Here is a 13763-nt window from a genome sequence, read left to right on the forward strand (position 1 = left end):
CTTTACTTACTGCTATAGTTTTTAAGCTCTTTTAGGGAAGTCTGGTGGTTTGGTACCAGCAGTCAGGAAATCGGAAGATGTATTGCATTGGGCAAGTCCACTGTGAAGGACAGAAAAATGTTGAAGAACAATGATGCCACTTTAAAGACTAAAGGGTGTCTGATCCAGACCTTGGTCTTCTCAGTCACCTGCTGTGTATCAGAGAGCTGAACAGTGAATAAGGATGACAGAAGAAGAATTGATGCCTTTGTGTTATAGTGTTGGAGAAGAATACAGAATGTCCCATACATTGCCAAAGATATGTCTTGCAAAGTACAGCCCGATTGTTCCTTGAAGGCAAAGCTTTGTCTTTCGTACTTTAGAGATGTAGCCAGCTGAGGCTATTCCTTGGAAAGGGACGTCATGCTTGGAAACATGGAGGGTCAGCAAAGGAGAGGAAGACCCCCAGTGAGATGTACTGACAAGATGACATCAGCAATGGGCTCTAGTTTGTTAAAGATGCTGAGAGTGGCCCAGGAGGGGGCAGGGTTCGAGTTGGCTCTTCATAAGGTTGCCATGAGTTGTTCTTGACAATACCTAACAACAACAACAAGAAGGGTCTTAATGGCGAGGAGTTGCACTGACAACTGAAAGGCATGTGATTGGAATCCATGAGCTGCTCCTTGGGAAATCAGTGGGCAGTCTCCCCACCTCCGTGTGATTTACAGCCTCTTAAAATCTACTAGAGGATCACTTAGGGGTTGGCTCTGACTTGATAGTACATAACAACATCCCCTTTGGGGGCCATAGGGAATTTCCCTTTCTTATTGTGAGGTCAGCTGTGCATTTAGAAGAGTATTTGTTTTGGTTTCATCCAGCGTTAGTAAGATGTTTTATGATAAAAACAAATTCCACTACCATTTTGTATCCCTGCATGTCCCTTCTGAATCCCTCCTTGTTCAGTCTGTGTAGGGCACTGGCCTAGACACTAGAGATGGAAAAGAAGAGTTAAAAAGCCACAGGAATGAACTTTCAGAGTAGGGAAGGTAACTGGTAGTAATGATGCAGTGTGATAATTGCTGGGTCCAGGCCCGTGTGAGACTTATAGGGACCTTCCAGTGTTTTCATCTGTACTTTATTCAAACTGGGTTTTCCTCTTTCCAGTGAAATGGTGACTCAGGTCTGTTTGGTTATATTTGCACAAGCTTTTCGTAAGTTCGGGCTTCTACGCACAGCCGGCTTAGAATCAGACACTCTTGTATAAACTGTCACATTTATTTCCGCAATACCTCTGTCAGGGGAGTTATCTGTAGCTTTATTTTGGCAGACGAGCTAGCTAGCCGAAGCTTCTTGATGTTCCGTGCCATTAAGAATCCCCTCGTGGCTGCCCCGACAGCAGGTTTCAGAGGCTGTAAGGGAAGTGCAGTGACTTGGCTGAGAAGAGACAACTTGTAATATCAGACCTGTGGTCAGGCAGGTTTCTACTCTTCCAACTCTGTCCTGGCTCTTTCTAGATAAAGAAATCAGTCAGATGAGAATGGTCGCCACACCGGCACTTTATTCCAGTCTTTTCTGCTCTTGTGTCTCCGGCAGCAGGGAGCTGCATGTTTCCAGCAGGCCTCGTGTCTCCTCCTCTCAATGCCACCTCTTCTTTCTTTCCTACCACAGGAAGGCTACTTAACAAACCCAAGGAGCCTCTGGGAGGACTACCCGCATGTGTATCTCCCGTGAGTATGTCTTCACTGTCCCCAGAGGGGAGACTGGTTGGCCCACTAGCTTTTCCCTCTCAGAATATGGCCAGCAGTGCGAGGCCAGCTGGCAGTGTGACTGGGTCACCCCTGGGAGCTGATTCGGCCAGGGCACTGTGGAAACTGACTTTCCCCATAGTCTTTGCCCAGAGAATCCCACGATGAATGGTCCGCTGCTCTAGTCCCATCACAGGAAATCTCTTAAACCGTGTGGGGCAGATACAGAAGCCGAGTATCTCCATGAATTTCTCAGGCCCGGTGCCTCCTTGGCGGCTGCTCGGATTCCTGGCACCTCGTCCCCTCTGCCCTCCCGTGGCTGAGGCTCAGCGGAGACAGCCCTCTCCTGCCCTTCCTTTCCTGGGAACCCCCCTCTTCTGGGGGTTCTCTGTGCTGTCAAGATGTCAGGGGAACTGTTGTTACCCTACCAAAGGCTGATTTGCAGCCCTGCTTGGCTACTTAAGGGAGCTCTGGTGACGTGGTCCATAGGGAGCCACACTTAACCCAAAGGCGATGCTTCTTTGGAGTTTGAATCCACCCGACGTTTTGAGAGGGAAACATGGACAATCTTCTCTCATGCAATTTACAGCCTCTGAAACCTTCTCAGGGGCAGCTATGAACTCTCCCCTGCCCTGAGCTATTTTCATTAATTCCCACACACTGACCCCCATTGCCCCAGATACTCTATCAATCATCTCATCCGGGGTCTTCCTCTCCTGCGCTATCCCTCTACCCTTCCAAGTGTAATGTCCCTCTCCAAGGACTGGCCTCTCCTAGCCACATTCCTAATAGGTTAATGAATACTCCTCCTCTACGTTATTAGTAAATTTCATTTGTTCTTAATGGCTTTTCCATGTCCCTTGAAGTGATCTTGGATGTGGAATGAGGGCACTGGGCACTGAAAAAGCCAGAACATCAGGCTCAGGAGGGTAGTGATGCCGGCTCATGTTCCCTCACTCCCAGACCAGCTCCTCCCGGGCATGGCCCTTAACACTTCCCTCCCATCTTGGCGAGCCCTGCGGGGTTATTTTCCTTCATCGCACCTGTGTGACTCACTCTCTTGCGTCCAGTTTCCAGGTAAAGTTTTTCTACCTATGCCAGCTGGCGTACTGGCTGCATGCACTTCCAGAGTTGTACTTCCAGAAGGTCCGAAAGGTGAGTGCTCACTTCTTCCTCAACCCTCTTAGGGGCCATTCATTCCCCACCTTCCCGCCTGCAGTCTCCAGTGTTTGATAGGCTCCGTGGGGATACTCTGGGATTGAGTGAAATTCTCCCTCATGCCTGGGAGAAGTTTTCCATCTTAGAAACCACGAGAGTAGACATCCAGCACCAGTTTCCTGCCTGTCACGCATGTGGCTCTAGGAGAAATCGGACTTCTGGTATTCTGGATAGTAGATGAGGGATTTTTGCCTTTCCCACAGTTTTTGTTCTTTGTAGTTTCCCTTTGAATTATTTCCAAATCCTGTTCCTCAGTCCTTATCTTTTTCTCAGACCAAACCTTTCCATCTAGTGCTGGGCCTGGATCTCCTGGCCTCCCAGTCAGACTTTACAGCAGCCCCATTCATGCTAATCTTGGGTGGCGTGGTGTCTAGCCCTCCCTCTTTCCTCTGCACTGTCCCTCTCCCTCCAACCCCGTGTCTTTATTTAGAGAAAACTCAAATTTGCATGTTTTTTGTTTTCAGGAGGAAATTCCTCGTCAGCTCCAGTACATCTGTCTGTACCTGGTCCACATAGCCGGAGCTTACCTCTTAAAGTGAGTGGTTTCTCTTGCTTGGTTGCATCCATGCATCAGTCTGTACATGCATTCCATTAGATGCCTTCCATGTGCATTTATTAGATGTCGTCTGTGTGCCAGGTACAATGCTATACCTGGGAACACAGAGAAAATGGAAGATTCCATCCTTGCAGTGTTTATTCCCAGCCAAGTAGGAGAGACAGTGATAAATGTCTATAAGGGCAGTTTGATGAGATAAGAGCTATAATGTGATGTGAACACTATGCTCTGGGAGCTTAGAAGAGTGACCACCTGAGCCTGAGAGAGATCCAGAGAAGTCTTCCAAGACTTGACAGCACTTGACTGTGGCTTTGCAGTATGCAGGCCACTTAAAGCTGGGCCCTGGCTCCTGGTACCCAGGCTCCAATGCTGCTAGAGGTCCTGGTCCCAGAGCTGATTTTAGATCGAATGGGAGAGTGGGTAGGCCTCGCTTCATCATTTTCCTGCTTGGTTTCTCTACTACTTGAGAGCATTGCTATAGTGATGGGCCTTGAGTCTCTTATGGAAAGAATCATATTGATTATTAGACAATGCAATGGCTTCTCGGGCATTGGCACTGCAGGACAGAAAAATGCCCTGCACTTTTCTCTGAGCCAGCCTTTTGAGAATTTGCTGTGTCAGACTTTCTTCTGAGGTGCCTGGCAGTCCTCAGCCCGTTTTCTCCCACATTCCCATAGCCAGGCATCTTGTGAGAGCAGCTGACTCAGGGACATGGAACCAGGGAAGGCAGCAGACCTCAAGCTCTGTCTGGTCTCTTGCCTCCCAGAGGACCTGTCTCTGGAGGCCTCGTGCGAAGCTTCCACCTGGATCTTGACAAAGTGGAATGTGTGGTGGAGTCATTTCTTCTCTTGGGTGGGAATGAAGAAGCACCTTGCACTGCTGACCTACCATTGCGTGGGGTGAACTAAGCAGAGTGTGTGGTGCGGAACCACATTGAAGCTGTAGCTCCTGTCACTCTTTGTCATAACCTACCCTTCCAGAGATGAAGGGAGCTCTAAGGCGCATATTCTCCACATCTGACAGTGTCCTAGGAAAGAAGGTTAGGCACAGCCTCTGCTAGGACTGAGTTCCGTGAATTGTGGCCTTGGAGGGAGTTGAGGGCAGAGAGCAGCATTTTCTCCACAGCCACAGCCACCTTGCTCCCAGGGAGACCGGCACCATTGCTGGGAGCAGTGACTGCTAGCACAGCTCCTTAAGGAGCATGACCTCTTCTCCCCTCATTCTGTCTTTACATTCAGAAATGAGTGTAGAGAGAGGGGCGACCTGAGACTACAAGTTTTCCCAAGAGAGACGGAACTTGTAAGATGCTGAATGATCGGGGGTGGAGGGGTAGTGGATCTTCCTTTTGTAGAAGAGCCTGCATTTTTGGAGTCTTTCATTTACTTAACACATACTTGAGCACCTCTTTGTGCCAGGCACTGCTTGGGGAGCTGCACATACTTCCGCATAAGGACAGGTGAAGGCTTTTCTCTAGAGGCTTCCATCCTAGCAGGATTCAGACCATGAACAAAGCAGCAAATGAATAAGTAAGGAAACAAATAAAGAAAGCTCATAGAGCAGAGGAATGTAATGGAGTAACTTGTCTATGTGATGTCTTTGGTGTGGCGAGAGAATGCCTCTCTGAGGCCTGAATGACAAGAGCCAAGCACATGAAGATCTGGGGAGAGAGCTGTGCAGACCTATTCAAAAGAAGGTGCAAAGGCCCTGAGGTGGTATCAGCATAGACGCTGAGTGTAGCTGCAGGTAGAAAATGAAGTTTGAGATAAACATATCATGGACCATACCATGTTGAGGTCTGTAAACCTTGATGAAGAGAGTGGGTAGTTTTTTACATTAATCACCCCCCACCCCCAGTATGCCCACTCAGCGTACAAAATCCCATGGGATTTCTCATTTCTTTGGTCAGATCCTCATTTTTCAGTTCCTGTGAGCGCATTACTGCATTAACTTCACAAAGTGCTGCACGTTGAATGGGCTTTGTAACCTCACGTAGCTGTCTCTACACATTGTGCTTGAACTGAATCTCACCATCTGTACACTGACTGCTCTGAAAAGTTGTTCACAAGTCAGGCGTAGAATTAGGCTGGTGCTGTGTCTGACTGTCGCTGGTTTTATGGTAGATAGTTTTGCATTAAGTTGAGTTTTGTGTTGTGGCTCATGTCTTAGCTGTGAAAATTTGAGTAATGGGAAACCAGACGATGAGAACTCCTAGTGATTCTGCATGAAAGTTCAGCATATTTCTTCTGAGCACCTTTTAGGTGCTTGGTTCTGGGCTAGGTGACACAGGGTGCGAAGTGCTATGAAGAGCCTCGCCGTGGTTCTCTGTGGGAGCAGCTTGGGCATCTGACACAGGTAGGACAGGTGAAAGAGGGTTGGTATTAGGAAAACATGACCGAGAAACCACGTCCTAGAGCAGGAGGTAGGGGGAACCAGCCAGGGAAGGTGGGAGTGCAGCGTGCAGGCCCCGGGCAGCCGAGCTGAGGTCTGGAAGCTTTGCAGAGGCATTCAGTTTGGTTTTTGTCCCTGCAGCCTGAGCCGCCTGGGCCTCATCTTGCTGCTGCTGCAGTATTCAACGGAGTTCCTCTTCCACATGGCTCGGCTCTTCTACTTCGCAGATGAAAACAATGAGAAGCTGTAAGTGTTGCTCAGGCAGCCTGGGCCCCCGCCTCAAATGTCCTTCAGGTGCTGTTGTGAGGGATACCCCAAGTTTATTTTTTTTCTTGGAGCCTCTTTTTCCTCAATTCCTTGTCCCTCTTGGGAACTCCAGTGGCCTAGAAAGTAGGGAGGTGCACTGCTAATCCAAACACAGCACCTCTCTGATGGTTCGAATCCACTAGAAGCTCCTTGGGAGAAGGATGAGCAGCTTCCTGCCCTGTGATCCGTGGCCTCAGAAAACCCACTGGAGGGCCAGCTGCGAGTTGGTTCCAACTTGACTGGCAATGAGTTTGGGGTTGGTTTTGGTTTGGTTTTTTTTTTTTTGGTGTTGGTTGGTTGGTTTGTTTCTTTTTTTTAGTTGTTCCCCTAGCACCTTCCGAGGCCATTTCTGATTCTCCCCTTCACGTGGGGTGTCTTCCTGAAGACCTAGGTAGAGCTGACTTTCCTTTTCTGCCTCTGTGAGCAGGTTTAATGCTTGGGTTGCTGTGTTCGCGATCACCCGCTTCTTCATCCTCACCCTTGCTGTGCTGGCTATCGGCTTTGGACTGGCCCGCACAGAAAACCAGGCATTTGACCCTGAGAAAGGCAACTTCAACACCTTGCTTTGCAGGTAAGTGGGTCATAAGCCCAAGAGGACGAGTACGGGCTCCCTTAGCCCTGCTTCCTGTACAAGCTGGCGAAGCTGTGCCTCCTGCCTACAGGTGTTTTAGCTAGAACTCTCCAGCCATTAGACACACTTGGAGGGGAGATCTCAGCTGTAAAACGATCAAGGGCCCCGTGGGGATGGCCCCGTCTGACATTTACCAACTTCACAAAGGGGAGTGTCCTTTCAATAGCATCAGTGACACAAAACCAATTCCCATAAGGTCAGGCATGTCCCCCACACTCCCATACCTCCTTCTACCCATCTCAACAACAAGCTCACTGCTTTGCTGGGTCCAAAATCCGAATACAGTAGCTCACAGACCGTACAGAACCATGTTGAAGAAGTCAAAGGTAATAATCCAGATTAGTAGCAGAATACAATCAGGATAGCATCTGAAATATGTACATAGGCACCTCAGCCTTGAGCCTCATGGCTTTAGACCGGTATTACAAAGCTCTCAGTCCTGTCAATATTGGATCTTCCTGCCCCTGTCCTCTCCCCACCCCCCCACTCCGCCAGCTCCAAATTGTCCAACAAACTTAGGCAAAGGCTCTTAGCTTGGCCTGGTCTCTCTGTGGAGGTAGCAGCCAGATATGTCTCATGTCACGTCTCCAGTTTTAGTCTATGGCTGCTGTTGTAGGTGCAGCTGGAGCAAGAATGTCTGGTCCTGATGAACGTCCTACATTCCCTTGCTGCTGCTTCTTCATCTTTTTCTCTATTTGCTGGTGGGGATGGTCTGATAAGCTATTGGAGTCACTCGGTTTATTTGCAAGAATAGCCAGTCTCCTTCTAATAATAGATGGGTGCAACCAGCCCCTGGTGAATAAGCTAACACGCCCTATTGCCATATTCCTGCTCATCTACATGGTCAAGTCAGATTCGATCGCTAGGAAAGATAAACTCCATACCAGCCTTCCATGTTCACACAAACCCTCTTTAATCCCTGCTCGTGGTCTGCTCACACCATAGTCAGGGTCTTGATACCGAACCCCTGCTACTCTCTGGGCCTGAGAGATTTTCCCTACTGTCTTTTGTTACAACCTTATTTGACTTCTTTAAAACCCTGTTTTCAATAGTTTGGTTAATGGCTGCCTCCACCAGTGAGGAAGGAGTTTCATACCTGTTTGTTTGAGTCCATAGCCCCAGGACGGTGTGTGACTTGCCCAGACCTGGTCATCTTTTAAGTGGCACAGAAGAGGTGAAGCTACTCTTGTTGAATGTTTTCATCTACATCATTATTCAGTTTGTTTGAATCTCACTGAAAGAACAAGCAAATCTGTTCTTGAAAAAGTACACTGAGGGTGCTCCTTAGAGACAGTGTTGAGGAAACTGTTTCCTATGCTCTGGGCATGTTATCAGCAGAGGTCAGTCCTTAGAAAAAGACATGCTGCTGAGAAAGGCAGACAGTCAGAGAAAGGGAGGAACACTCCCAACAGGACAGACTGACACGGTGATTAGAACAGTGGGCTCCTGCCTGTCGGAGATGGGGATGGTGCAGGATAGGGCAAGGTTTTGTTCTGTTGATTGTATAGTCATTAACAAGTTGTAGTTGACTTGATGTCACCTCACAACGAGTATTTATGGAGCTTACACGAGCCGGGCTCTGCTGTGCTTACAAAGAGGCAGGTATGGATCCAGCCCAGCTTTTCTTTAAAAAAAATCTTTTTTAAAATGTTCCATATTATTTAATCCAAGTGGCATCCACTTCCTAAACAACATGCTTCTGTAAACTCTACGATCTTCGAAAAATGTGGATAGTTGTAGAAAGGCTTCAGACCTTTTGTTCATAGGGTCGCTATGAATCATGCTCGACTCAAAGACAACGACAGCGTATCTAAGATAGGCTCTGTTGGCCTAGTGGTAAGAAGCTATGCTGCCGTCCCAAAGGCATGTGGTTCGAATCCACCAGCTGCTCCGAGGGAGAAAGATAGACAGTCTCCTCTATTGTGATTAACTACTTCTGAAGACCTGCTGGAGGGTCAGCTATGGGTTGATTCCAGCCTGACAGTACACAACAACAGCATATCTAACATATGATCATTTTAACGTACAATAAGTATGAAAAACTGTTGCTGTAAATTGTTTTTTTTAAAAAAAATGTGATTTTAACGTTAAAAAAGCTTGGGTTTTCATGCATTCATTGTTCCACATTTTCCTTCCTCCCCAAGCCTTCTCCCCGCCCGCCCCCAGTCCACTTTGCAGTGCACCTCTTGTTTTGGACTAGCAGGATTGAGGGCTAGACATGTATCTGCCACCTGGCCCTTGTCCTTCTCCCCAGCACCTCACGTGACCCCACCCTGGAGGTTCAGTAGAGTAGAAGTGTAGACCACCGTGTACATCAGCTTCAAACCTTGTCTTCTTCCTGGCGAGGCTCATGGTGAAGGAGGTGGCGAGGCTGGGGGCCATCTTCCAGGGCTGTGGGTCCAGGCTGCTCCTAAGCCCCTCTCCGCCTGCCCTCCCCCAGGCTGTGTGTGCTGCTGCTGGTGTGTGCTGCCCAGGCCTGGCTCATGTGGCGCTTCATCCACTCCCAGCTGAGGCACTGGCGGGAATACTGGAATGAACAGAGTGCCAAGCGGAGAGTCACAGCTGCCCCCAGACTACCAGCCAGACTCCTCAAGAGGGAATCTGGTAAGTGCCAGAGCCCTTAGGCAGCCAGTGAGCAGCCAGTGGGCACTGTCTGCAGGGGGTGAGGAGGAGCCTGGGCCCCTGCTCCCTGGGTGCCCTCCAGCAGTCCTCCCTGTTCCTTTCTCTGGCTCCTCCCCTGGGCCTGGGGCTCCTCCGCCCCTGCCAGGGCCTCCCTGGCACGTGGCTGGGTGTGGGCCAGAGCCAGAATGTGGGCAGTGCTGGCCTTCGTGCCACTGGGCGGCTTCCTCGCCGCCACCACCAGGGCAGAGCTGGTGCTGGGTGGGGAGCTCTGGCGGGAAGCGTGGCCTCAGGGTAGCTTCTGGACCTTGGCCAACTTGAGCTGCTGCCACTGCCCGTCTTCTTCACAGCAGGCTTTGTCCTCACCTGCCCTCTTGCTCTGAATCTCAGCTTGCCTCTGCCTCAGAGGTTGCTGGCTCCCCCTGTCTTCAGGAATAACCCTAAATGACAGAGCGCTCAGCAGGCAGCCAGGCTGATACTCCCACTCCTTTGGTCCTTGCTGCCTGGGCATGGCTGGCCTTGTACATTGTGTTCCAGGGACTTGTCTGCACCAGGATCTGTGTCTGACTCACCTGCCTCTCTTGAGAAGGCAGTTTGCTTGGCAGGGGTTCCTGTGGGTGCTTGAACCAGCCACGTGCACACAGGGCTGGGTTTGACATGACAGCAGGCCTGGCCTGGGGCGGCATGCGGCTGCAGCCAGGCCCACTTCCTCAACTGAGAGCATGCTGAAAGAGGTGCATGTAACAATAGAGGCGGTACAATTTCCCGAGGCATCTGAGTGTCCCACAGCCTCTCCTCAGACTTCTTTCACCCCCTCCCTTCTTCCCTTCTCACCTTTCCTATGACGGGTGCCCTGCACGGGCCTGGGAGGAACCCTGGACACTGGTAACCGCTGAGTGGTTTCAGATTATCCAGCACCAGCCTCAGGCCTGGGCAGGCAGGTCTCTGCTTGTGCCTGGGTTACTGTGTGTCCTTCCAGCCCCCTCCCAACAGAGGACAGTTAGAGACCCAGTGCCTCGATCCTGGGTACTTAAACCAGGATGCGGGGGAAGCAGGGAGCGTGCTGTGTGCCAGTGCCCCACTGCCTGTGGAGCCTGCAGCCCAGTGTGCCCTTTACCTCATCCTGTGTGTGGCAGTGATGCTGGCTGGCCAGTCAGGACCCCTCATGGCCGCTCCTGCTGCAGACCCAGCAGAGTCACCCCGTTTTGTCTTCCTCTGCTTCCCAGGTTACCATGAAAATGGAGTGGTGAAAGCAGAAAACGGAACCTCCCCACGGACTAAGAAACTCAAGTCTCCTTAAGGCCAAAGTGCTTTGAACAGGACTACCCACTGAGGAAGACCTGAAGGAGGGCTGGAGCCCCCTCACTGCCTCCTCCCTCCTGCTTATGAGGCTCCATCAGACAGACGCCTGTCTCTCAACAGGGCTTCTCTCTCACTCCTTTGCTTTCTCTTCTTTATTCTTCCATAAACCATTTTCAATAAAACCAAAAACTCTTCCTCTTTCTCTTCCTCAAGCCACCTCATGTCCTCCCCGCTGATGTGGGCTGGGTTTTCCAGAAGCCCAGCTTCTCCCGTCTTGCTGTTTGTCCCCTCTTTCTCTTCCTTCACACTTGCTGCTTCCTCTTTCCGCTTCCTACTTTTTTCCTTATCGTGCAATTCCCCGGTGTCTAATTTTTACATGGGGGGAGGCCGGGGGTGTTGTCAGGATTACGCTCCTGTCCACCCAGCATCTAGCTTCAGTCCCCAGGACCTGCTGGGGCCTGGAGGCATTGTAGCAGGAGCCTCCCCTGGGGCAGAGAGTAAAGCCTCTTGGCGCAGTCCTCAAATGGATGGGCGAGAAGAGGACAGACTGCTGCTCCCAGTTCATGATCTCCTTGGTGCTGATGAACTGACCAGATGTGTGATTCCACTTATTGCCTGCACCGTCTTGAGGCATGGCAGTGCCACCGCTGCTTGTGAACGCCTGGGTTTTGCCTCTAACCGTGACAACGCAGTCCAGGAGGATGGAGGTGACGGTGTCCGGTCCCCTGACTCAAGAGCGCTTACTGGTGGCAGGCCCTCAAGTGGACACCAGCTGGCTGCCACTCAGGCAGGGAAGTCCTGGATGAGGACAAGCATCCTTTCCACGCTCTAGAGCAAGAACAGAACTTACTGAGCAGCGGGCTCTTCTGGAAAGGTCATGGCAGCAGACCTGATGGAAGAGGTGAACTAAGCTTTTCTTCTTCAGCAGCCTCAGCTGCAGTCGCTTTTTTCAACCAATTCACCAGCATTCAAAACCAAACCAAACAGTTAACACGCCTGACCAGGGACGGCTGGTCCTGGACCTCGGGACCCGGCAGCCCTATCGGGCCACACTTGCTACCTTAACTTCATCTCTCACTGCAGGAACACTAAGCTTCATGGGCTCCAGCCCCACCCCACAGCCCTGGCACCGGAGGAGGGTCGCCTGGGCTGCTTATCCTCCGGCCTTGTTTTTCCAGTGTCCTTTAGAGTTGTGTCATTTGTTGATGTTTGTTGAGTGTGCTGACAGCATTTAGACCAGGAACCGGGAATGGCGCGCACTCTTCTGGTTAGAAGAGCAGACACCGCTTCTAGGTCCCCAGGAGTCTCTGTGGCCCTTTTTCACTCAGAGGTTCTTTCCCTCCCATTCCCCTTCTCCCCAAAGACCAGGTGCCCAGGCCTTTTGAGGGTGTCCAGAGGGGGGTTTGGCATTACAGGGCCATGATTTAGACCTCCAGAATTCTGTGCCAAGTTGAAAGGGATAGTTCTTGGTGGGCACAGGGATTTTGGTGTTATTTGATATCCTGGTGACATCACAGTAGAAATCAGACATTGGGGTTTTTATCCAAAAAGGAAGAACTGTGTCTTTTCATCAAGTTAACGCCCCCTTCTCCGAATCCCTTTTATCACCAATAGACGTGAGTTGACCAGTGACGAAGGAATGTGTTTCCTTCTACCTTTGTTGAACCTCATCCCTCAGTTCAAGGTAAGATTGCAGAAATGGGGAGATCACTGCCCTTGGCTGCTTTTGATTCTCCTTTGGGAAGCAGGAGAGTATGTTCTGGAATATACACTTTCCCCCTCTTGCCTGCCTTAATTACTCTCTGGCCTGAAAAGCAGAAAGTTGGTAAAAATGAGGCTTGAAACCGCTTTTCCATCAGAAACCCTTTAGCCATCTCGCTCAAAGAGCTTGATGAAGACTATGTTTGAGTTCATGCTTTCTACCTTGCCTGGTACTTGGTTGCTCGCAGAAGCAGCATTCAGCCAGCAACCTCCTCACCCACTGGCCTTCATCTCAGCCCCCCTACTTCTCTGAGGTGTACTTTTACAAGCTCTTCCCAGCTTTCTGCTGGAGATACTGCCCTCCTCTGGTGAGCCCGGGTTATACTTTCAGCAAATAGGTATGTGTAGAGTGTCCTGGGATGTAGAGGATGCCATAGCAGCTGAAGGCCTGCTATCTTTTGCCTTTCCTGCCCCAGATATTGGGGGGCACGGTTTTATGTTCCTTAAGACTTTTGGCTTGCTATCTGTACCATCCCTTGGCTATGGTGCTGCCCACCAAATGGTTGGGGTCATCCCAGACTTTTTCCTAGAGGACAATGGTTTGATCAGTGAGAGGAGTTAAGAGAATCTTTTTGCTATGTAAGTAACTCCTAAGGCCATGTGTTAGACTGAATGATTGGTGGGTTAGTGGGTAATTAATTCTAGGACCTTTTGTCACTCCAGTGGTCTTCTGGCACATTCATTTCAGAGCAGATCCAAGTTCCTGGTGGTTATTGTTGTTATGTGCCTGGTTAGGCTGGCTCAAAACTCATTGCCAGAAGCTGAAGGAACTCGTCATTGAATGAGCTTGTTGGGCTGGCTTGTGTTAATGTGGCCCCTTTGGGCCACTCGTTTCTGCTTCTTATACATTCTCTTATACATGAAACATGTGCCAAGCCACCTGGGAAGGTCCTCCAGCCACCTCGAAGTCAGAGGTCTGGCTCCCACCATCTGCCATGAACCGAGTTGACTCTAATCTACCTCAGCAACTGTTGCCTTTCTCCCAACTTGGCTGACTGGCACAGGTGTGCTGCTGGCAGTGGGGAGAGGGGGCGAGCATCTGTCCGTGGGACAGCGGGTCCATGGTCTCAAGTCCTGTCCTTGGAGGCCCGAGGAGGGGCCACCAGCTCGGGTTGTGGTGTTGCATGCGCTTGTTTTGAAGGTAGTAGGGAGTGACTCAAGTTAATTGGTTGGTTTCAGGTGAAAGGATATCAGGCAAGAGGAGAGCTGCTGCCCTCCTCCTGCTGACTCTGTGTGTGTGTGTGTGTGTGTGTGTGTG

The 13763-nt window shown here is 50.4% G+C and overlaps 1 protein-coding gene across 1 annotated transcript in view; it reads left to right on the forward strand.

Moving 5' to 3' along the window:
• Nucleotides 1–10956, forward strand: part of TRAM2 (translocation associated membrane protein 2) — a 107789-nt gene extending 96833 nt beyond the window's left edge. The window contains exons 5-11 of the mRNA XM_006902816.1: nt 1648–1706; nt 2795–2879; nt 3407–3477; nt 6028–6132; nt 6620–6763; nt 9264–9427; nt 10669–10956. Coding sequence (XP_006902878.1) covers nt 1648–1706; nt 2795–2879; nt 3407–3477; nt 6028–6132; nt 6620–6763; nt 9264–9427; nt 10669–10742 — 702 coding nt within the window. The 3' untranslated portion in view covers nt 10743–10956. The remainder of the gene's footprint in view (nt 1–1647; nt 1707–2794; nt 2880–3406; nt 3478–6027; nt 6133–6619; nt 6764–9263; nt 9428–10668) is intronic.
• Nucleotides 10957–13763: the final 2807 nt, after the last annotated feature.

Source organism: Elephantulus edwardii, unplaced genomic scaffold (assembly GCF_000299155.1).
Source record: "Elephantulus edwardii isolate Elephantulus edwardi_28Jun2011 unplaced genomic scaffold, EleEdw1.0 scaffold00455, whole genome shotgun sequence".
NCBI classification, from domain to species: Eukaryota; Metazoa; Chordata; class Mammalia; order Macroscelidea; family Macroscelididae; genus Elephantulus; species Elephantulus edwardii.